Below are 23806 nucleotides of genomic sequence, written 5' to 3'. Positions count from 1 at the left end.
TTAATAGTCTACTAGCAAATAAGAAAAAATTGAACTTCCTCATTGGCAGATAAGCGCATGAACCAGTTCAGCATGAGGAAGAATAATCTCCACTTGATTTCCTTTAGCAAAATCTTTACCCTCGAGTAGAAATTAAAGAAATAAAATATTAAATTCGGCTTTTCTTTTTATTTAGTATAATTTTATTGGTTCCTCGTATATATTCGAAATTATATAACTTCAAATGACTAAATAACTATAACAGCATAAGTCAAGTCAGTCTCCAAGCACAAGAACTACTCTCTTTTTGGAAAGTTACAGTTATAACATTGACTAAATATTTAAAAGAATATCTATACTTCAGAGACAGACGGATGCAAATCCTAAAGTCAAATGTTCAACAAAAGCCTAAAGAATCTACTTTCTCGGAGTGATTTCTTTTAATTTATAGCATGAATTTGAATTTCCAGTACCTTAATACATGAATTCTTTCAATTATGAAACACTTGAGACTTACATTTCTTCAAAATCAATGGACACGATCATAAACTGGATACAAAAATCGAAATGTCATTTCATCAAATTCTGGATTTTCATCCGTCTGCCTCTGAGGGACAAAAACATTGTAATAGAAAAAAAAACATGCATCATTTTATGTAACTATGCAAATTAATATAAAAAAAAGAAAATAATAAATAAGTATTCATTCACCCTAATTTTACCGGGCCCGGCCGGGTGGATTGGCAGGGTAGGTACACGTGAAATAGGCCATCCGAGATACGACCCCCTTTGTAAGATGTGCTAATGGATTTGGTATTGTCCTATTAGAGCACGTTTCACAACCAGATCGCAAAATTCCTCATGATAATTTAATATCGCTGTATTTTAATATATTAAGTACCCATGTTCAAATATTAATGAAAAAGTTTTTTTTATTTAACCCTAGGGAGTTTACACCGATATTTCGAAATAAATTTGGTATCAACACTGTTTTGAGTGTGTCTAAACGTTTGCAGACAGGCTGGATTTCCTCCCATGGGAGTTATTTAGATTTAAATTGGCTGACTAACTGGTATGAGAAATAAGAAGTATGAAATTAAAATAATATTTTCAAGCGTTGCCTAGCAGGTCAAATGGTTCAGCCGGATGAATTTCGCCCACACGATAAAGGTTTCAGCTCTTTAACTTCAAGAAACTCTACAGATGGAATAGTTAGGGAAATATTAATGTTTAAACATAGGCAGAATTGTAAATGTTACACAGTGTGTAAAGCGGCCACTTAAACCAGCCAACGGCCCTGCCCATAAGCCATCTAAATTCCTTGACTTTCATATTTCCTTCTCAAAAATGTTTTCCCTCTCAGTTGCAAAAAATATAAATTTGACATGTTTTTTTTAACGCCTGCATTTTAGTCGACTTCCATATTCTATTTTCCAAAAATGTGTTTTCCTATGCAATAAATTTTAAACTGTTATAATGTATTTTAATATATATAATTTTTTGCAGGGAATACGGAATCTAGGCATTTACGTGGCTGGTTAAACCCTTTTCTTGGCAATGTATCCTGTCGGATAGACATGATTTATTTTTTTATTATGAACTAAAACACGAGTATAACAGATAACAGCATTGGGTCAAAACTGATTTACCATGTTTTTCAGTCTTAACCCCTCAGAACCAGCGTCATTCCTCGGGTACACAAAAAAAAACATATCTCGTTATTTTCTCAACCAATCTGCCCCATTTTTTGCATGCGTGTAGCCAAAGATATATTTTTTACATAACAATATAATTTTTTCCTTCATTTTATACCCCCTGAGCCCCAATGTCATTTATGAAGTACGTGTTTTTTTTGTAAACAATGCAAGCTAAAAAAAATGCGAAAATATTTTTTTAAATAATCGAATTTATAAATGCAATTTTTTTTAACTCTGGTACTGTAAGGGTTCACTGCATGATCACAATAAACTTTAAATTTATTTCAACGTAGAGGGAAAACATTTTTGAGAAGGGAATATGGAAGTCTAGGCATTTATAGGGCTTATGACCTGTCATTGGCTGGTTTAAATGGCCACTTTACACACTGTGTAACTTTCACCATTTTGCTACGTTTGAACATCTATATTCCTTTCATTCTTCCATCTGTTGACTTTTGTGAAGTAAAAGAGCTGAAACCTTTATCACATGGGCGTGGGTGAGATTCATCCGGCTGAACCAAATCACCCACTAGGCAACGCCTGAAAACATTTTTCTAATTTTTATACTTTTTCTTTTACCGGGTTGTTAATTCAACAATGTTTGAGTTTGTCCAAATGTTTGCAGACTGGCTGGATTTCAACCGAGGGAATTAATCATATAATTTATTTCAACAGAGAGAGAACTTCTCAAAAATGTTTTACTCTCTGATGAAATAAATTTTAATATACTTTGAGTTTTTCCAAATTTTTGTAGACAAGGACTGGATTCAACTCCCTATGGACTTCTTTATATTAACCTTTTACAACAGAGATGAAAGATTGAAAAAATAACATTTTCAGGCGTTGCCTAGTATGTAGGTGAAATAATTCGATTAGATGAATCTCACCCGCATAAATAAAGGTTTCAGCTCTTTAACTTCACAAACATAAACAGATGAAAGGATTGAAGGAATATAGATGTTTAAATATGGGCAGAATGGTGAATGTTACACAGTGTGTAAAGTGGCCACTTAAACCAGCCATTCACAGGTCATAAGCCTTGTAGATGCCTAGACTTCTGTATTACCTTATCTTAAATGTTCTTTATCTGTGTTGTAATATAATAAATTTAATATGAATAACTCCCTAAGGAGGAAATTCAGCCAGTCTGCAATCATTTGGACATACTCAAACATTGTTACAATAAACTTTGATTAAAGCAAAAAAAAAACTTGTATTCTGAAGCATTTTCAGCCGTCAAAAAGAAAAATAAATATTTTTTTGGTCTGCCAAGATAAGGATTAAGCACATCTTCAAACATTGTCAAAATGGTGAATGTTACCCAGTCTTCTTGGGTAAAGGTGCAGTGTGTTCCTTGTCACTTACCGTCCTTCTTCATGCTGACTCTCAAGCACTTGGAGAAGCGGCAAGCCTGACATTGGTTCCTTCTAGTGACATCCACAACACACCGATTATTTTCTTTGCAGACGTAGTCCAGGTTTCTTGAACAAATTACAAAACATAATTATTACTTCCTAAATATTAAATAGGTGCGAAGGTTTTCACGGTCACTGTTATCCATATGTTTCTTTTTTAGGTGATACCGTGTGTGTTGGATTTGTTCCGACGCTTCGGCTACCATTGCAGGAGCCATCTCCAGGGTAACATACAAATAACATAAACAAAGATGACGGGATTAAATTAAACTCAACATGGTTCCCAGCACTACATACTACGAAAATATATAGAAATGTGCCTACTGCCGACTGCGACACGGTACAAATTACCAGTACTTAAACACATACTTTTTTATACGAAACACTTAGTTTACCATGAAGATGGCTGCTGTTGTAGTAGCCGAAACGTCGGAATAAATCCAACACACGGTATTACCCAAAAAAGAAACATTTTAATCCTAAACATTGTTTAACAAACCATATTCAAATTCTAGAAATTAATAAAGTCTCCTTATTTTTGTAAGCGCCATACAGTTTCAATTTGTTGCAATAGAGAGGGAAAATATTGTTGAGAAGAAATATGGAAATATAGGCATTTACAGAGTTTATGACCTGTTTAAGGCTGGTTTAAGTAGCCACTTTACACACAGTGTAACATTCACCATTCTGCTTATGTTTAAAAATCCACATTTCCTCAACTCTTCCATCTGCTGACTTTTGTGAAGTAAAAGAGCAGAAATCTTGTGGGTTAGATTCATCCGGCTAAATCCGGCAACAAATTCAAATCTAAATAACTCCCTAGGGAGGAAATCCAGCCCGTCTATATACATTTGGACATATTCAAAACATTGTTTGTTTACTATAGAGAATTAAGGGAAATGCAGAATATGCCATAAAATTACACCCTGATCAACATTAAATAGGATAGGGAAATATCTATTTTTTTACATGTTTAAAGTAATAAAACCACCATTGGCCACGCCCCTAATATGTCACGATTTATGTTTATTAGTGTTTTTCCCTTTATTAGGGCCTTCTACCAAAACATGATAACATTGGCCAAAAACAAGTTACATTAATTTACAATAAACATTAGAACAACACAAATAATAATATAGACACAATCAATCGACAACAAACATATAAGTACATGAATAACATAAAATAATAATTGAAATAATGAACATATTAGATATATATAACTATGTGTACTAACAAAATTTCATCCAAAATAAAAATAGGCACTAACAGAAAAAACCCACCAAAAACCTGACCATTCGAATGTGTTAAGAACATTGTCACGAATCTTGACGTCACAACTATCAAAGCCAAACATGTCGCGTGTTTCTAGTGACGTATTTAAAAAAAAATCTTTCTTAAATTTACAGATAAACACAATTAATTATTTTAAATCTATTTCATACTTTTTTATCGGTATTTGTGGTATGTGATATTTCCCTGTTGTTTAATATAAACAGGAAAAGTATGTAAACAATATGAAGGACGAGTAGCAATACAATAATATCAGAACATCGCGCATTGTTGCATTGGTAAAGTCGTCGCCAGATAAGCATGCTTACGCTTACAGAGTGACCGCAGTGTAAAATATGTATTAGCGTAGGCATTCTTATCTGGCGACCAAAATACAGTCCTTTAAACATTATATTCTACAGAGAAAGACGCTTTTTGTAGCCATAAATTAAAATTCATAATAATTGACAAAAAATCTAAAAATATCAAACAAGCAGCATAATATCCACATCCCAACTAATAACGCATTTCAATTTTACGTTTTTTTTTATGTTCGCTTACAAATTTTGATTAATGTCATCATTAGAAAGACATTAAAAAAAAAGTATCGATAAATATTCCATTTATTTTTCCAAACATAATAATGCACAGGGAAAACTTAAAAAAACAGTATAACCAAATGTTTGTTGGTTTTCATTCTGACTTTTTTTTTTCTTTATTAGGGCCTACTACCAAAACTTGATAACATCGGCCAAAAACAAGTTACATTTATAAACATAAGAAAAACATAAACAGACAGGAATAACAATATACATACAATCAAAAGACAAGAAAAATATAAGTACAAGAATAACATCAAAATATCAATTGTAATAATAAACACATATCCAAACCAATAAAAATTTCAACATAAATTGAAATAGGCACTAACAGAAAAACCCACCAAAACCTGATAGTGCCTATTTAACAGAAAATAGAAACTTACAGTAAAATTAGAAGGAAGATAGAACTTAATAACTACAAAAATTACAACAAAATAATCAAAATATTAACACACTTAATCTTATATTATTGATAAATTATAACTATTAAAATTAAAATTAAAAATTAAACGTCGGAAGTAATAATGACAAAATATTTTTCATAAACCTAAAAATGTAAGATAAATTTATTGTAAAAAAATAAAGAATTAGTTAAAACATAATTATTTCAATGACACAATTATTACAAATCATAATAGGGAACAGTTCGAACTTAAAAAAATATAAACAGAATTGATCAATAAATAATTTGTACAAGAAAAAAAATTTAGATAAATGAATTGGAAAGGTTATAAAAAACATAAGTAAAATATCAAATATTTTTTTCCTCCCAGTCATTAAAGGACATGTAAAAAAAATGTGATTAAGATCTCCAATGCCTCCACATTCACAGGCATTGGAGTCTAAAATTTTAATTTTAAAAAGATGGGACGGAGTGCAACAGTGGCCAGGTCTGATACGGCAAAAAGTTACAATCCTAGACCTATTGAGTTTACACGCGCTACTGTACCAAGGTTTGGAGGGAATACCAGGCTGGATATTACTATAAAAAAATCCCTTTGACAATTTTAAGATCGATAATTATTTTTTAAATGATGGAACATGGAAGACTAGGCTATTTGAGTTTTTTTTAATTTTTAATTTTCACATTATAAACGATAATAAATGAATGGATGAATCTCACCCGCATGATAAAGGTTTCAGCTCTTTTACTTCACAAAAATCAACAGATGCAAGAGTTGAGGAAATGTGGATGTTCAAACATAGGCAGAATGGTGAATGTTACACAGTGTGTAAAGTGGCCACTTAAACCAGCTAATGACAGGTCATAAGTCCTGTAAATGCCTAGACTCCCATATTCCCTTCTCAAAAATGTTTTCCCTCTCTGTTGCAACGAATTTAGTCGTAGGGGTCAGGTAGGGCAAGTTGTATGTTGGTTTAATTATTCTATTTTGTTGTCTTTGTATTCTTGTTATGTTTGTCTTGTTACTAGTTCCCCAGAAGGAGATCATGTAGCTCAATTTCCTTTTAACATAAGTTTCGTGCATCATGATTTTTTCCTCTTTTGGTTCGAGGTTCAAGCTATGTTATGATGCCAATCATTACATAGCTTTAATCTCGAACATAAAAATCACAAAAGAAAAAAAAACAGCCTGCCCACCACATACCGCACACCACATCTGAGAACTTCGGTGCTCACATAAAAGGAAAAACTGCGCGTTGCAGAACTAGAAAATCTACCCGAAGAAAAAAATTTAACTCTAATCCGATAGCCTTAGCATCTTTGTGCTTAAATAACCCAGAAATAGGCAGTATGGACTTCATTGGATTGTAGGAAAGAGGGAAGTGAATTTTTCATTGACTGGGATTTAATGATCATGATAAATTCGCCGAAATAATTACAAAACTTTTTAAAAGTCTTGAAACTTTTTTTTTATCTGACCAGACCTATAAAAGTGCCACGTTAGCTTAATCAAGCCAATGACAGGTCAAAAGCCATGTGCCTTTTTTAGGTGTATAATACATAAATAATTTAATACGGGAAATTTCAAAGTTACTGCAACAAATGTTACATATTATAAATAATTGTGATTAAGGGGTAGTGTAGAAAGAAACAGTTTAATAACAGTTCTTTTGTCCTGTAAAACGCCAAGTAATGTGAAGAAGATGAAAAAGCAATCGATCATTGGTAACAAATTTCGCTGGCATTTTTCAATACAGAAGACAGTTTGATGCGGGAGGGTAAATGATCCGAACTCCACGCAGTATTTACATATAAGCCCAACTTTGGACCGCGCCACAACTTCCCCTTGTCTATACGCATCACCTAAACTTTCCCCTTTACTTCCCACTCAATGTAGCACAATCAATTTATAGTGTCGAAGGTTATGCAATTAATACTGAAATATAGATACCGCAAACGTAGACGAGGGCCCCGATTACAATGGAAAGTTAACAGAGATATTAAAAATACAACAAAAATGTGTATTTGCATTTATAAAATAAGGATCTTCGTCGGCAATTTAAATTTCTTGGAAAAACTTCATTTTACTTTATAGACCATCGAAGATAACTCTGTTAACTTCTTAGAGTATATAAATCTTTAAGTTAACAGAGTTATTTTCGAAAACCAACCGGATTGTGGTCCCGCGCTAGTGTCGCAGACTTACATATTAGAACTGAGGTTCAAACCCCATTCTACCACACATTATTACATATTTTTGAGAACGATTATGATGATTACAACAGAGATGGAAAACATTTTAGAGAAGGAGAAAACAAAACTAGGAACATTGGATTGAACCGACTGGTCTAAGAAGTAGGTACTTGTAAAAATATGTTCAGGCGTTGTCTAGTTATGTAGGTGAAATAATTCAGTCAGTTGAATTTCACCGTGTACATTTAAGGTATCAGCTCTTTAGCTTCACAAAAATCAACAAACGAAAGAATTGAAGAAATGTGTAGGTTCAAATAGGCAGAATGGTGAAACCAGCCAATGGCAAGTCATAGCTCTGTTAATGCCCAGACTTCCATATCCCATTCTTTGAAATGTACTGTTTGCGTTGTAATATAAATTAAATGCATAGTTTCTTAAAAGTACAAATTTCGTTTTTCTAATATCCTTGATACTAGAAAAGTGTAACTTTTTAGGAGAGCAAAAAACGTTATCATGAACCCTATTATTTAGCTACAGTTATTATTTACAGAACATTGGAGTAATTTGTATATATATATAACAGAAATATTCCAGATATGCTACTTGGATCCACTAAGAGTGGTACAAAAATGAGTCAACTTATAGGTACTACTAGAACTAACCTATAATATTTGCGCCACTCAATGAATGATAAAAATTAGTCTACTTCCATTACTGAGACCATCTTGTGCTATTTGTTCCACTGAAAATGTAACACAACTTATTTGATTAAAACCAAAGGTTAATAGCCACAAAGTTGTTTATTTATGTTTTGAGTAGTCGTATCGGTGAACTGTTAATACGATTGATGCAGGCATACACAAGAATCATTTTCTCAGATAAATCAAAATGAAAAAGAATGCAGATATACTCTTATGTAATAATAATAAAATAAAATGTAGGAGAGAGTTGGATATTAACGAGCCCCTAAAGTATATTGCATTTTGCAACCACAACTGAACAGATACTTTTATTTCGATTACATTTATAGGTACATACATTTTTTAACTCTAATAACATAAAGAAAAATAATGGAAAATTAGTTGTTAGGTAAGTTTTCTATGAAAAAACAAAAACGTCATCAAAGCGCGGTATTATCAAACCGGTATGTTAATAGCGCGCCTTTAGTTTTATATTACCGGGCTTTTCTTGATCTACATATAAGTTTAGTTTAAAATAGAGACTTTAATAAAAAAAACAAAGATAAGACAAAACGTTTTAAAATAACAATTTAAAATCAAATGAAATCCTTTTACAACTTTATTTTATTATAGTTTTAAACCAAAAAATAAAGACAAAATTTTAAAAAAGTACCATTTCAAAATCAAGTTATTACACTCTATTACACATTTTGTTTGAGAAGGAAACTGTCTTTCTTTGGACATATTGCTAGACGTAAGCCAGACAATCTAGAAAAGGCAATAATGTCTGGCCGAGTTGAAGGTAGGAGAAGCCGGGGTAGAATCCCATATAGATGGACTGACCAAATATAGGTGGCTTCGGGGCTAAAATTTGATGAGTCAGTTCGTCGGGCTGAGGACAGACTGGAGTTGAACAGACTAATCAGAAATGTTCATGGTGATCACGATCCTCAGCATTGAGGGACCGACTTGGAAGAAGAAGACACTTTTTTGTCATTCGTGCAATAGTCACAAATATAGTTATCTGGTGTATTTTTTCCACTGCATTATTTGTGCTCCTAATTACAGCAGCAACAAACAACGAAACTACATTTCTTGATATCGTCCAAATTCCCCACAAAAAGCGCATAACTCATTGGAATCGTTATTTACTATGTCATCATCAAAATCATTTGGATCAATAAGATTTCATCAAGAAAACACATCAAAATCACTTCCGGTGTCCAACTCGCTCAGGACACCGGAAGCTTCTGAAACAAGTGTATACTGGAATCCTACTCCAAGCCAATTGTATTACAGTAATCTCGCATGCTCAAACTTGCATAGTTTGGGAGATAGACGGGGGCGCGCCATTATCAACAGCGCGCCAATATCTAAGTCTCCCCTACATATGATAAAATGTACAGCACGACAAGTTCATTTTTTATATAATTCATTGCCCAAAAAAACATGTTCAAAACTCGTTTATTTATCGTAGCTGCTCCAAATTTAATTTACTTTGTCCCCATTTAGATATTTTTAACACAAAATTTTGTGACTTCAAAAAAAACTTTTTGAAATACTGTAAAATGAAACATTTGTCAGTGTGTCATAAGTTTATGTTCCTTTAAATATGTTTATTTTATTATGATATCAAAATTTTGAATTGGTCAACTATATTATGAAAATCCCTCTTCTCCACTCCTCCACTCTATTTCCTCATACTTTAACCTTCTTAAGAGCTCTTTTTTTTTCTCATGTCTTTTTTATTTATTTATTTATTTTTTATTTAATGCACAAAATACATAATTTTACATAGACACAATTATATGTTTTTTATGTCCCGACTTGTTAGAATATTCCGTGTTAAGTCGGGACTCTTCGATATATAAATCATTCGATATATAAATATTTTATAATATATTATTTTTCTCTTTACTGTGTGACATGTTCTCTCATTATATTTGTGAAAAACTTCAACTGGATGTATGTACTATTTTTTGTATTTTGTATTCTTGTATAATAACTGTTGTTTTTCCTTAATAAATAAAAATAAAAATATGCATACTGTTGTAGCCAGTGGTTTAATTTTACGAGATGATTATCCGTGTCAAGGAGGGATAAATTAAATCGATTCATGACTGCACATTTAATTGAATTATTTAATTAAATTTGTAGTTGAATTCCTCGCCCAGAAATGGCAGGCATCGTTTTCGCTCGGTCGGTATCACCGCGCTCGAGGAAAATCCGAGTTGTGAAAAAAGTAAAACGCTGACTTGACAATTTTGGTTTTATCTCCGACTTATTCTTCAAGATTTTAACGCTGCATTGTGCTCACCAACCAACCAACAAAAAATGGATCGAAGTGGATGCCATTGAATATTCAAAAGTCAGTTTTCTTTATTCTTTTTCGACGGTCGATTATTTTTCCTGTGTTAAACAGCTGATAATAAATATTGTATGACATTTTCTATTAAATATGAAAGACTAAACGCATCGCTTAAAAGGGTATCTAAAGTTGAAGTACTATTTACACGTACAGGAATCTATTATACATAGGTATATTAAGAAGTTAGTTATTATATTTTTTTAATTTATATATTTTTTTATTTTGCATGCATATTTCGAATAACGTAATACTATTGGATACTAAAAAATCCATTGCCATAGCTAAAAAAAATAGCAAAAGTTATATTAAACCATAAAAATATTTTTACGTAATATACAGAGTGTTCATTAAGCCCGGTCACATCCTTAACTACGATGATCAGTATGACCAAGAAGACATATTAGCTCTTGAAAAAATTTTTTTAGAACGAATAAAATTTTTTAAATATCTCTTCTTACCCATACTGGTATCGTGGTTTCGGATGTGACGGGGTTTAAAGAACACCCTGTATTGGCAACATACGAAAACAGAGTAAGAACAAATAAATGTAGGAACTAAAATTAATTAAAAACGCCAAACATAAAAATAAAATAATGAACTTAATGAAGGATAGAAGAATGTGACAATTAAATTATACAAATGATATTGAAAGATTAAGCGCAATTGCTAATAGGTATTCAGTCAGTTCATTCAGAGAAGTTCGAAAAAACAAAGAGTAAAAAAATATGCTATGCTAAAAATTTCTTCTCTATATTATTAATTATCAAATAAAATATTATAAAATGCCACGAAAATTAACAAAAATTTGGACATCATAAAACAAAAAATGAAAGCAAAAAATGACGTCAGTAAAAAATAATTTAATAAACACTGAATAAATTAATATTCAAACTAATACAGCCAAAAGAATTACAATAATAATGTTGCCTGGGTTATTATAAACATGATAACAAATTATTTACTATTGAACTAGACGTTTTGCTGTTTCTGTAAATCGACATATATTTTTCCCATAAAGAAAACATATTTCATAATTTATAAAAATTTAATACTATGCACAAAATGTGTGCTGATAATACGATACCTAACAACGTTATTTAAAAAATGCATTTTTTGACTTAATTTGATGGTCTAAAATATGAAAAACCACTGAAATTCCTCATTAAGTCTTTACACGTAGAATTACAGCAAGATAATATATGTATTTTTAAACAAAATAGTAATAAGTACTAAAATAAACATTAAAAAGTGTTTATACTAAATAAAAATAAAAAATAATTTTAAAAAAATGAGTGTTAGTATATATATATATGAGTATGTGTGTAAAATATATTAAATAATCTAACCTCTATTTTTTTAATATGTGTTTATTTTGGCACTATCTCTGGACTTATAATTTGAAGAATTCTGACTATCGGAACTGAATACTTGATTTATACGAATAACCGGGCTAGTATCGCTTTGTCAAGTCAAATGTTATACCTGCGAATACTTCTCTTGAAGAATCCTCGACAGCCATCGCACGACGGTACGCCGTAGTGGCGTCCCGATGCCTTGTCCCCACAAACTTGACACGACGCCTCTTGCCTTCCAACGCCTTCCATCGTATCTAAATCAAATAAAACCGTCAACAATATTATTTTCAATATAAATAAGTATAATATGAAATATTTTAGCATTAAAGAAATTTACATATCACATTTGTAAAATTTCTAAAATTAATACATGTTTTCATCAAATAAATTTACTTTGTTGTTGTGGTCCTGTAGCTAGTGTCTCGGACTCACGGGTCAAAGGTTCGTGGATCGAATCCCACTATACCCCAAAGTGCGGATTATTTACAGCTCGTAGAAAAAGGCCATCAAAATTAAGTATTTAGGTTAAGTATAAGAACGCAAATATTTATTTTAGTAAAAAAAACATTTTAAGAAATAGTAGTTGTTAAGTAAATAACAGCATTTATCGATACTATTCCTGGCCGATTACCTTTCTTTCCCATCCTTCCCTTTACCCATCCTTATGGTACCTATCTAACATCAAGAGAGAAGAAATTCAAAATTAGAAGATTCGGATTTACAACAAAAACAAAACAGCATTTTTCACTTTACATAAAATGGCATAAAAAGTACTAAGATTAGTCGCGCGTCGTTGAAAACATTGTTACATTTATAGTGCATTTTGTCATCCAGTGCCCGAAATTGAAGAACATTCACATCATATTAAAGGTAGGTATCCATTCCATGTTCTTATTCCTTCTTCAAATATTTCGCTATTACAAAACTGAATGAAATTCGTTTTTCATTTACAGTCCGCCTTTTTGTTAACAGTTGTAGTTCCAAGTTTTTTTGTGTAAAAGAAGAGTGTACTTGTATATTTTTTTTAAGAGGATGCGCGTTCTGCCAAAATATTCCCGTCTTTTCTCCCTGGATTATGGCACTATAGATATTTACTATTAGAGTGTTCCTTTCGCTTTTCTTTCTACATATATGAGCTAGTACCATCCCTTTATATAGGAATAGTTGTCCCTTCAGCGCCTAGTTTTACGGACAGTCTTACTTTTATATTCTCTTTATTTAATAAAAAAAATCCAAATTGGCTCAGTTAAGAGGTGCGGAAAAAAGAATCCGAGACCACGATTCTGATATATATATATATGTGTATAATTATGTGAAATATGTACACAATGGTAAATTGTTTTAGAATTAAAGTTGTTATGCAAATTATAACAATATTTTAATTAGTTATGGAGCAGAGAGATCGTAAAGTTCATCAATTGCCATGTGTCTAACAAGATAAAACCAATAATTGTTTAAAAAAATCTTTGTAGAATTATAAAGGGTTTTTTTTTCATACAATGAATAGTATAACTCAAAACATTTTTTTTTCAGCTATCCCAGTATGGAATTGAGACATCGCTATGGCCTCCCAATGGAATTTCGGTAGTTTTTTTTTTAAACATTTATTTAAACGAAGACCGTAGCAAAAAATAATAACCAAATATTCCTCCAGCATACATTATTATGTTCTAAAAAGTAAAACAGCTTTGGATAAGAGGCATTTCTCTGTGGTAGTTCCAAGGATCTTTAATTTACTGTATCAGGTGACAAAAAAATCTGAATCCATTTCAAAATTCAAATCTGGTTTGCTAGGATCAAAATAAAACATTTAAAAAATATGTATTTTTACTTAGTCAAATACAGTGATAAAAAATATTTGAAAATCATCATCATTCCCCTTCCACACCTAATGGCGCATAGGGAAATGTATTGGTACACCAATTTCAGCTTATCTAGATTTTTTTATTACATGAAGGTAAGATGATCAGTCTTGCGCTTCAAGTACCAGTCCAGGGACTATGAAATATTCTAATGTAAAAACACTCTTTTAAATAAATATTTCCTGTAAACCATGTCGGGAATCGAACCCGAGACCTCTTGCATGGTAGGAAAACGCGCTGTCGCTCGTCGTGTATTGTCGGCCTCGTGGTGTAATGGTCATATAAAAAAATACTAGACTTTAATGTTTCCAACTAATTTCAAAAAGGGCCGACGACACTTTTTTACAAGTTTCCAGCGTCGATAGAAGTTATTTTATGGGGGTTGAAAAACTTTAAATGAATGTTTTGAAATACATAATTATATATCAATACGAAGTCTTTCGAAGCTAATACTTAAAATATAGTAATTGAGTATCTATTCTCGTAAAGTGTATGTCGTCAATAATCAAAACGATTCAACTTAGTAAGGTCTTAAACATATTTAAGAATGATTGAGTTCAATTAGGTCTACACGTTGGCCAATACGTTCACCAGTACGCTGGCAAATACGTATTGGCAAACATGACGAGGGGAGTATTTGTGGCTGGCAGAGCTGATACACGCTCTGGAACTAAAATCGACCAAATCGTGGCCTCGTATTCTCGTTTTCTCTATCCTAAAACTTAACAGTTTTTTTTTTATAAATAGAGTAACAAAAATTAATTATCTGTATTGGCACGTTTTGCTTTTTTCAAAAAAAGTTTGCATATTTGTAAACCGTACGTCCGAAAACGGAAGGTAAATTAGCGCTTTTAAGGGTTTTCGGGTGGTCCCAGCTTTATAAAAGACAATTGAACGTAGTTATACAGAAAGCAGCTAACCATCGAAAAGTAAAACTAATATAATAGCACGTTTATGAAAAGAGTGAATAATCAAATCTACACAACAGTCAAAAATGTTTTTGACTGTGACAAATGATAAACAAAGAATACATTGTTTTTTTTAAATATTACAAACCAGAATCTTATTACGTATTTGACCAGTTTTAATGATTTTTAAAGTACCGTAAGATTTTTCTAGTTCTGTGGGTGTTTTCTGCAAATTGAGAAATAAAACCTAGCTTATAAAAATAGCTTATATTACATTGTAAATAAACCAATATTTACACGTAAACAACATATCTATTTACATTTAAAAAAATCATCGACCCTATTTTCAGAAGGTGATTTTTACAGTTTTTTCTATAAAAGCGGCCTAGCTGTTTTTAGCATAGCATAGAATTGACCTTCTGCACCCGATAACACCAATAACTCAATTTTTGTAAATTGTGGACTGGCTGTTTTCTGCATAACTACGTTCAATTTATCGACAAAAAATAAACTCACATCACTCATCACTCTTCTGGCTTGAAATATTTGTTTTTAAAGTGATTTTACACTTCAATGTTTTATTGTCCCTGCACTGGTACATAGCGTAAGATTGATTACCCCTTCTTCTATAAAAATTGATCGAGATACGCTACGTGTGGCCCTATGCACCATCTGGTGCGGATAATAATATGATGGCGATGTTTTATTTTATAATTTATATTTGAAGCATTAACTTTGTGGTCCAACGTTTAAATTAATGTTTGGACACGGGGATGTTTGCCTCTTCTTTAACTCTGCACGCAATGAATATATTTTTTCGAAAATACTATATATGTGTACTTTGGTGATGGTAAAGGTGGAAGTGTATTTTAGTATTTGCATATATGTGTAGTGAGTGTCCTGATGAAGAGACGGGTGCGCCTCAAAACCGGTAGACATAAAAAGTCGGTAAGTGGTTAAATACAATATTTACTAACATTAAGATTTTATTTTATTAAAATAAACGGCAGTTTTTGCCTTTTATGCGGTTAAGGAGAAAAATGCGATCTATAAAGTATGCACTTGAATGTAGGTATACAAGATACAAATAAATAGAGTTCAGTTATTCATGAAAAAGACAACAAAAATAATTACAGTGATTGTAATTGTCACCAAAAATTTACAAATAAAATGTTGAATAAAACAATTTACACAAATAATAATAAAATGCCAAAAAATGTAAACAGTTCAATTAGAAATCTGGAAATACTCAATACGTGTAAACACATAATAGGATAAATAAAAATAATGTCTATGTGACATGTAACGATGTAATAAAATATCGAAAAAAAAATGTTTGTGTTCATATGAATTTTATTTTGACAGTTGATTGGTTAGCTCTGGCTTCTAAAAGTAAGTAGAAACAGATATGTCGAGAAGTCAGAAGAACACGGAACATGATAGTCACCTCGGGCCTATAACAGTTGGGGTATTATTGCATCATTAATGGGTCGTGGGAACTGCCACGTGGCGTCAAGTCACCCCACATCCTCCCTCTATATATGTAATAATATCCCCAGCCGTATTGAATAAAACTCTCAAACCAATCACGTTTATTTTTTTCGTTTATTTATTATTAAACGCGGTATCCAAACGCTCTTACCTCGTGGTCTTAAAGTTGGAATGAGGTTTGGGGTTCGTTTCACGATAAGTTTATTATTGGTGTTTTTACCCAAGAATATTATTTTATTCCTGAAGTTTATACAATATCATGTTGCCTTAATGTGTATAAATTTCTCAAGGGCATTAATAGAGCTCATGTCTAGTAAGCTATTATTGCAATATTTGTCTTTATGTATATACGTATGTGGTATGTGTAAATGTATATATATATGTGTGTATGTATGTATATGTGTATATATATGTATGTATGCATGTGTACATATATACATGCGTGTGTGTGTATATGTATTTGGTATTTGTAAGTGTGTAGTGTCTCTTCGTACAAGCAAATATATTTATCCGGTATCATATTGCCTTCGTGTGTTTAGATTTCTCATGGGCGTTAATGGTGCGCCTGCCTATGAGGTAAATAGCTATTATTGTTATGTATGCCTTAGTGTATATGGGTATGTGTGTGTACATATGTATGTGTATATATATTAGGGTGCGCGTGTGTGTGTGTTAATGTATATGTATAAATATATATATATATTTGTATGAGTGTAGTGTGTGTACATATATGTCGTTTATGCATATGAATGTTAGGGTACGTATTTACGAGTATCCATTTATGTGAACGACGCGACGCGACGCGACAGCGATGGCTGGTTGGATGGATGAGCTATCAATTAAGGCCAGGTTCCCATTATGCCGGACCAGCGTATTTACCGGGCCGGTAAAATGCCGGATGAGCTAGTGGCTGTACAATTTACATGAAGCTAAAACACCCAGCGTTTTGTCACTGCGAAGCTCCCGTAGAACACCCGGACCGGGTTAATGTGAAAAAGTTTGCTCCGGTATCGATGTCCCCCGCTCGCCCCGCCCGTGTTCCCCTCGCGTCATTTCGGCTTCGCATTCTGATAAAGGTAGACGTGTGGCATGGATAAAAAAGACACTTTAATTACGCTGGTCCAGGAGAGACCTGTTCTGTGGGATAAGGCCGAAGACGATTATAAAGACAACATTTTGAAGTTAGCAGCATGGCGTGATGTATGTTTAATGCTGAAACCAAACTTTGATGAACTGGAAAAAAGAAAGGTCCGAATTCCGGCACAGGTCCGAATTCAACTGAGATGAGTACTTGACTGTCCGGTTTTCTTGTGGGATCCGGTGTTAATATGAACACTATTGTCCGTGAGCCGATTTCCGGCAAATCTGTCGGTTCGGCGTAGTGGGAACGTAGGCTAACTTTTGTGATTTTTTTTTTTCTTATTTCTTTTTCTTATTATTTTAATACTTTGTAAATATGTTCATGATTATGTTTTCATATTTTTTCCAATAGTTTTATTTAATTTGATTTTAAAATTACTTGTACTATTTTATTTTTTTAATTTATTAAAAAAAATAATTAAAAAATGTACGGTTTTTCGTCGTTTGCTATTTTCTTCTCTCTTTATAAGCATCGTGCTAATTTTATTCATATTAATTTAACACTCCTTTATGGACAGCATATCTTATATTTATATAGAAATAGACTTTATCACACTTTGCGTTTTCATTATTTTTATGGTATGTTGTTATTTTCCCTATACAATAAAATAAAATTATTGAGATACGCTGCCATTATACCAACGCTGTGCCCTAAGCACCGTTTTGTGCGCATGAATTATTATGATTTTACATAACGTACGTTTCTTGACATTGGTGCACCTATCGTAAATTCATAGTTTTATCACATATCCATAAAAAAAAAATATTTAAGAAAACTAACCAATCGTGGTATATAACTTTTGAGTGAACTTCAGAAACAGGGAGATGGCGCATACAAAATTGCTCAAAGAATTCAATCAAATGAAGAATGGAAAATACGAAAAAAAATAGGAAATATAATGCGTCTGTATTTAATAACTTGTAGTGCAGCAACTGAATTTATTTGTATACATATTGGTTATAATGTAAGTAATAACTAGTTGTTTAAGTTTTTTTACAATTATATACATAAATACATTACACATATTTATTTTTTTATTTATTTATCAAAAACATACAAAAAGTAAAATACAAATTATCAAGTCCTACTGAACTGCATAAAATGCAGTTCGTCCCCAGGCGCTTATAGTTAAGTTCTAATATATATGCATAATCTTGTCTCTTAAATTCTATAACATATAAAAAAAACTCATTACTATGGAAAAAAATGTATTCCCATGTGCATCGGAAATATGTTACAAGTAGAGAAAAAAAAATTGTCCAAAGAAAAACCCAAAAAGCACGTTCTAAAAGTCAGATTTTCAGCATAGGTACGTCTTTTACTTGTTTTTTTGTTTTTTATATTTAATGGTAGCATATTATGCATTTTTGGCATATTGTACTGTAGTGTTCTTTTCCCATATTTATTATTGAATTTAGGGAGAGCTAGTCCATCGACACCAGTGAACCGAGTATTATATACATGCTCCAATTTATTTCTATATTGAGATAGAGACGCATGCCGAGAAACCAGCTTGGACCATAATTAAGCTCTAACGGATAAAATATTTAGAGATTTGTTCAATAAGGATATTATATTCATTATATTATAACATTACACATTCGCCTGAGATATCGCATTTCGGCAGCGTTTGGCCTTCTTTCGTCCTTTTTTTCTCATTCCATACTTCCTTATACATAAGAACTCCATTGTGAACTACTAATTTTGGACTTATATAAACATATACCTGTATATTATGTCAAAGCCGAGTTGTCATTTTAGCGGGAATACATACATATGTAAGTTATTATTAGTAGAATAAAAGTAATATTAGTTAACTGATAACAAACAATATTTCAAAAGAGAAACTAATCTGGCTAGTGAAAATTACGACAAAAGAAATTTAAAAAAATATTTGAACGACACGTAAGTATGTAAAAAAATTAATTGAACTCTATTCAGTCCTCCTCAGAACAGGTTTCTCTAGTAAGGTAGACTTAAATGTTCCATTTGTATTTTACACAATATATAAAAACCAAAAAAATTATATAGAATGCATCCGTTGTCAAATGAATGTAGCTATATAAAAAATCTTACCAAAAAATATTTTTTTACACAAATTTACAGCGGTAAATTTGTCCTGCATTCAGGAAGAACAAATGGTCTGTGTTGCCTAGCTCTTAAATAGGTGCTCGGTACATATAATTTTATGCGCTCCATAATGTTCGGATTGTAAATTAACCCGCTCAGAAGTATACGCATACCAAACCTATAGTCGGGGTCTACGTTCAAGGCGCACGAAAGGAATGCGATTTTATGTTGTGACGCTGCGATGTCTGGTTGAGTTTAGGTAAAAATTAACCGGTCGATATTTACGAATACATTATATTATTGAATTCCGAGGCGCCAATTTCAATTTAAACTCAACCGAGCAGCGTCAAAACACAATTACCCTTGAACGTAGACCCAGTCTACAAATATATTTTACTTTTTTACATTTGTATTTGTTTTCTATTGCTATTTAAGTAATACATTGAAATTATACGTTTGAGCAGGTGACAAATTGTTTAGAAAGCGGTTTATCGGGGTCTTACGTATATTTTTTGTTTTTTTTTTGTTTACTTTGTGAATATGTTTTTTTTTCTGAATAAAGTCTTACATAAAAAAAACTGTTCTATTAATTTAAAGCTACCATATTACTTTTATATGCTGACACAAGTAGCTTAAACAAAATTATACATTAAGATTAAAAGTAAACTCTAAACATATTTGCTATCAAGTAAACTTTTACTTCACAAAAGTCAAGGAAGAGGTTACAAAAAGTGTACGTGCCAAAGATGGGCGGTGGGCGGAATGTTAAATGTTACACAGTGTGTCAAGTGAACCAGTCAACGACAGGTCATAAGCCCCGATTTGACCCAAGTCTAGACTCCCGTATTCCCCTCTCAAAAACGCTTACCCTCTGCGTTGCAATCAATGTCACTGCAATAATAGGTAATTAAAATAAAACAATATTTAACTTCCTCGACTCGGTATTTAAGGTTTCCGATTTCATACATAGCAATGGAATAATTTTTATTGTGTTATGTATTTTTTTATATTTTCTTTCGTGGCAAGCAAACGTACTATTAAGGCCGACTAATCTCCTGACGATTTCCTTTTACAGGATTTCTACCAGAAACAGTCACCGAATTTTTTTTATTTTATTAAAAAAGTATGTGGTAAATATATCAATACATCTTTATTTACCGTGTCGTGTGGATTTGGACGATACGTATGTAATTGGCCATTGACCCTTTCTACAAGACTCGTGCTTAAAAGTCAATTATGAACATATTTTGACATAAATACTTACTCCGTAATATTTATGTCATGATTACAGGGGTGAATAAATCAGAGCTTTATTGGCATTCGGGGTAGCCTCAGTTCGAATGTTAACATATGGTCATACTATAATCATATCATTACTCTACAAGGCAATATGTTGTGACAACCGCATTACGCACTTCTATAGTGCGGTCGTATGGTGCATTGGTGTGACGGTGACTTGTTAAGTAGGCTGACCACGCGTATTATTTCCATTGATACTTGCAATAATTACTACTTCTAATTTTTTTAAACAAGGGTGAAATTTTTGCCTAATTCAGAAATCCAGGTTTACAATATTTTTAACCTTTCTATAATAAACGCGAGTTCCTGGGGGAAGACGGGGGGTACCAGGAATACCACATTTAAAATGCTTTAAAAAATACTTAATTTTATTTTTATGATTCATTCCCATTTTCGAAAAGGGCGATGATACTGTTATAAAAAACTACCGTTCTGTTTGCATTCAATCTGTCATTCCTAAATTGTTTAAGGCACTTATCCTCGATCGAATTCAACCGCAAATCTTAGAAATAATCGATAGTAAACAGCATTGCTTCGTTAAAGGAAGATCGACTGCCACACAGTTAGTGCATATCAGAATTTTATTTCTTAAGCTCTCACTGACTTCAGCAAGGCGTTTAAAAAGGTTTCACATAAGGTAATGCTTGCCAAATTATCTGGTTTGGGATTCCGTGGAGTGTTTCTCGATTGGTTTCGGGCCTACCTGCTAGACAGATTGTTGTGTGTTAAAATTAAAGATTATTTATCTAATTGCTTCTTTGCAACCAGCGGTCTTCCGCAAGGCAGTCATCTGGGTCCTATATTGTTCTTACTTGCGTAACATCATGTTTCCAAGATAATGAAGTATTTCTGTTTGCTAATGATATCAAAATATATAGACAGGTAACAAACATAGAGCATTGCGTAACTCTGCAAGCTAACTTAAATTATTTCAATGTATGGTGTGAAAATATTTTATTCCTCAATGTTGACAAATGCAAAGTTTTGACTTTTTGCCGAAATAAGAACCCAATGGCTTTCAACTGCACTGTAAATTTTAAAAATTTGGAGCGAGTGACCGAAATGACCGATCTTGGTATTATATTCGACGAAAAATTAAACTTCATTAAAAATATTATACAGAACATAACAAATAAAAGCATGAAAACTCTTGGATTTCTGTTGCGAACGATCAGAGATTTTGAGTCGGTCTATGTTATGAAAATTTTATATCTTGCTTTAGTACGTTGCCAACTTAAATACAACTCTGTTGTACAATCACCATTTTATAAAGTGCATATAAATAATATCGAAAGAGTTCAAAATATTTTTTTAGGTTTTGTAAATTTTAATTTAGGTATTCTAGTTAAACACATTAATTATTCACACTTAAATAAATATTTAAATGTACAAACATTAGAAAATAGAAGTAAACAAAATGATTTGTTCTTTTTATTCAAAATATTAAATTCAATATTTTATTGTTCCCAACTGTTACAACCAATAAACTTGCGAGTTCCGGGACGGGTTACCCGATTTAAAAAACCCTTCCATGTAAATGTATCTACAACAATTTACAGTGCACACTCGCCAATAAGGAGAATTCATGCGTTTGCAAATGAATACACAATTATATAAATATATTTAATATAACACTTTTGAATTTAAAAAGGCAGTGTATTAATTTACTATCTTCAAATTGAAATACCCAAATAATACTATGTTTATTCAAATTGTGTTCCGTTTATTGACATATCTGTATTCTAAATTATTATTTTCCTAGCTTATTCTAATTTTAAGATTCTTTTAATATAACTTATACGAAAAAATGCACTTCTGTTCTCCCCACTGCAAACTGCAATATATGTATGTATTATTATGTTTGCCCACATATTTTTTACTAATATGTAAAGACGAGTTTTCTTCGTTTTTTTTATTATTCTGCTTAAAATAATTTTTATTTTTTACTACCTTTGTGTAAAATACATGTCGGTCTTTATATGAACAACATGTAAAAGCCTACAAGGCATTCAAATAAATAAAATAAAAGAACAAAATAATTAAAATAAATAAAATAAATAAAATAAATAAAATAAATAAAATAAATAAAATAAATAAAATAAATAAAATAAATAAAATAAATAAAATAAATAAAATAAATAAAATAAATAAAATAAATAAAATAAATAAAATAAATAAAATAAATAAAATAAATAAAATAAATAGAATAAATAGAATAAATAAAATAAATAAAATAAATAAAATAAATAAAATAAATAAAATAAATAAAACAAATAAAACAAATAAAACAAATAAAACAAATAAAACAAATAAAACAATAAAACAAATAAAACAAATAAAACAAATAAAACAAATAAAACAAATAAAACAAATAAAACAAATAAAACAAATAAAACAAATAAAACAAATAAAACAAATAAAACAAATAAAACTAATAAAACAAATAAAACAAATAAAACAAATAAAACAAATAAAACAAATAAAACTAATAAAACAAATAAAACAAATAAAACAAATAAAACAAATAAAACAAATAAAACAAATAAAACAAATAAAACAAATAAAACAAATAAGACAAATAAGACAAATAAGACAAATAAGACAAATAAGACAAATAAAACAAATAACACAAATAAAACAAATAAAACAAATAACACAAATAAAACAAATAAATCAAATAAAACGGATAAAACAAATTAAACAAATGAAACAAATGAAACAAATGAAATAAATTAAATACATTAAATAAATTAAATAAATTAAAAATAAAATGAATAAAAAAAAATTTTAAAAAATAGAATAAATAGAATAAATATAATATATATAATAAAATGAATAAATAGAATAAATATAATAAATAGAATAAATAGAATAAATAGAATAAATAGAATAAATAGAATAAATAGAATAAATAGAATAAATAGAATAAATAGAATAAATAGAATAAATAGAATAAATATAATAAATATAATAAATATAATACTACCCTACCCGAAAAAAGTCCCACAATTATGATATTTTGTTTTTGTTTTGTATTTTACATTCTTACCAGAGATAATGTAGAACTATTA

At 31.0% G+C, this 23806-nt stretch overlaps 1 protein-coding gene across 1 annotated transcript in view; it reads right to left on the bottom strand.

Annotated features, from left to right (window-relative positions):
* LOC148281591 (nuclear receptor subfamily 2 group F member 6-like) overlaps window positions 1–12213 on the bottom strand; it is a 37251-nt gene extending 25038 nt beyond the window's left edge. Inside the window, exons 1-2 of the mRNA XM_088226501.1 lie at window positions 12092–12213; window positions 3042–3157 (exon numbers count right to left, since the gene is read on the bottom strand). Of these exons, the coding sequence (XP_088082627.1) occupies window positions 3042–3157; window positions 12092–12213 (238 nt within the window). The remainder of the gene's footprint in view (window positions 1–3041; window positions 3158–12091) is intronic.
* Window positions 12214–23806: the final 11593 nt, after the last annotated feature.

Source organism: Micrasema longulum, unplaced genomic scaffold (assembly GCF_059751315.1).
Source record: "Micrasema longulum isolate JH-2025_06_02 unplaced genomic scaffold, ASM5975131v1 h1tg000435l, whole genome shotgun sequence".
NCBI classification, from domain to species: Eukaryota; Metazoa; Arthropoda; class Insecta; order Trichoptera; family Brachycentridae; genus Micrasema; species Micrasema longulum.
This window is presented reverse-complemented; position numbering and strand designations above follow the sequence as displayed.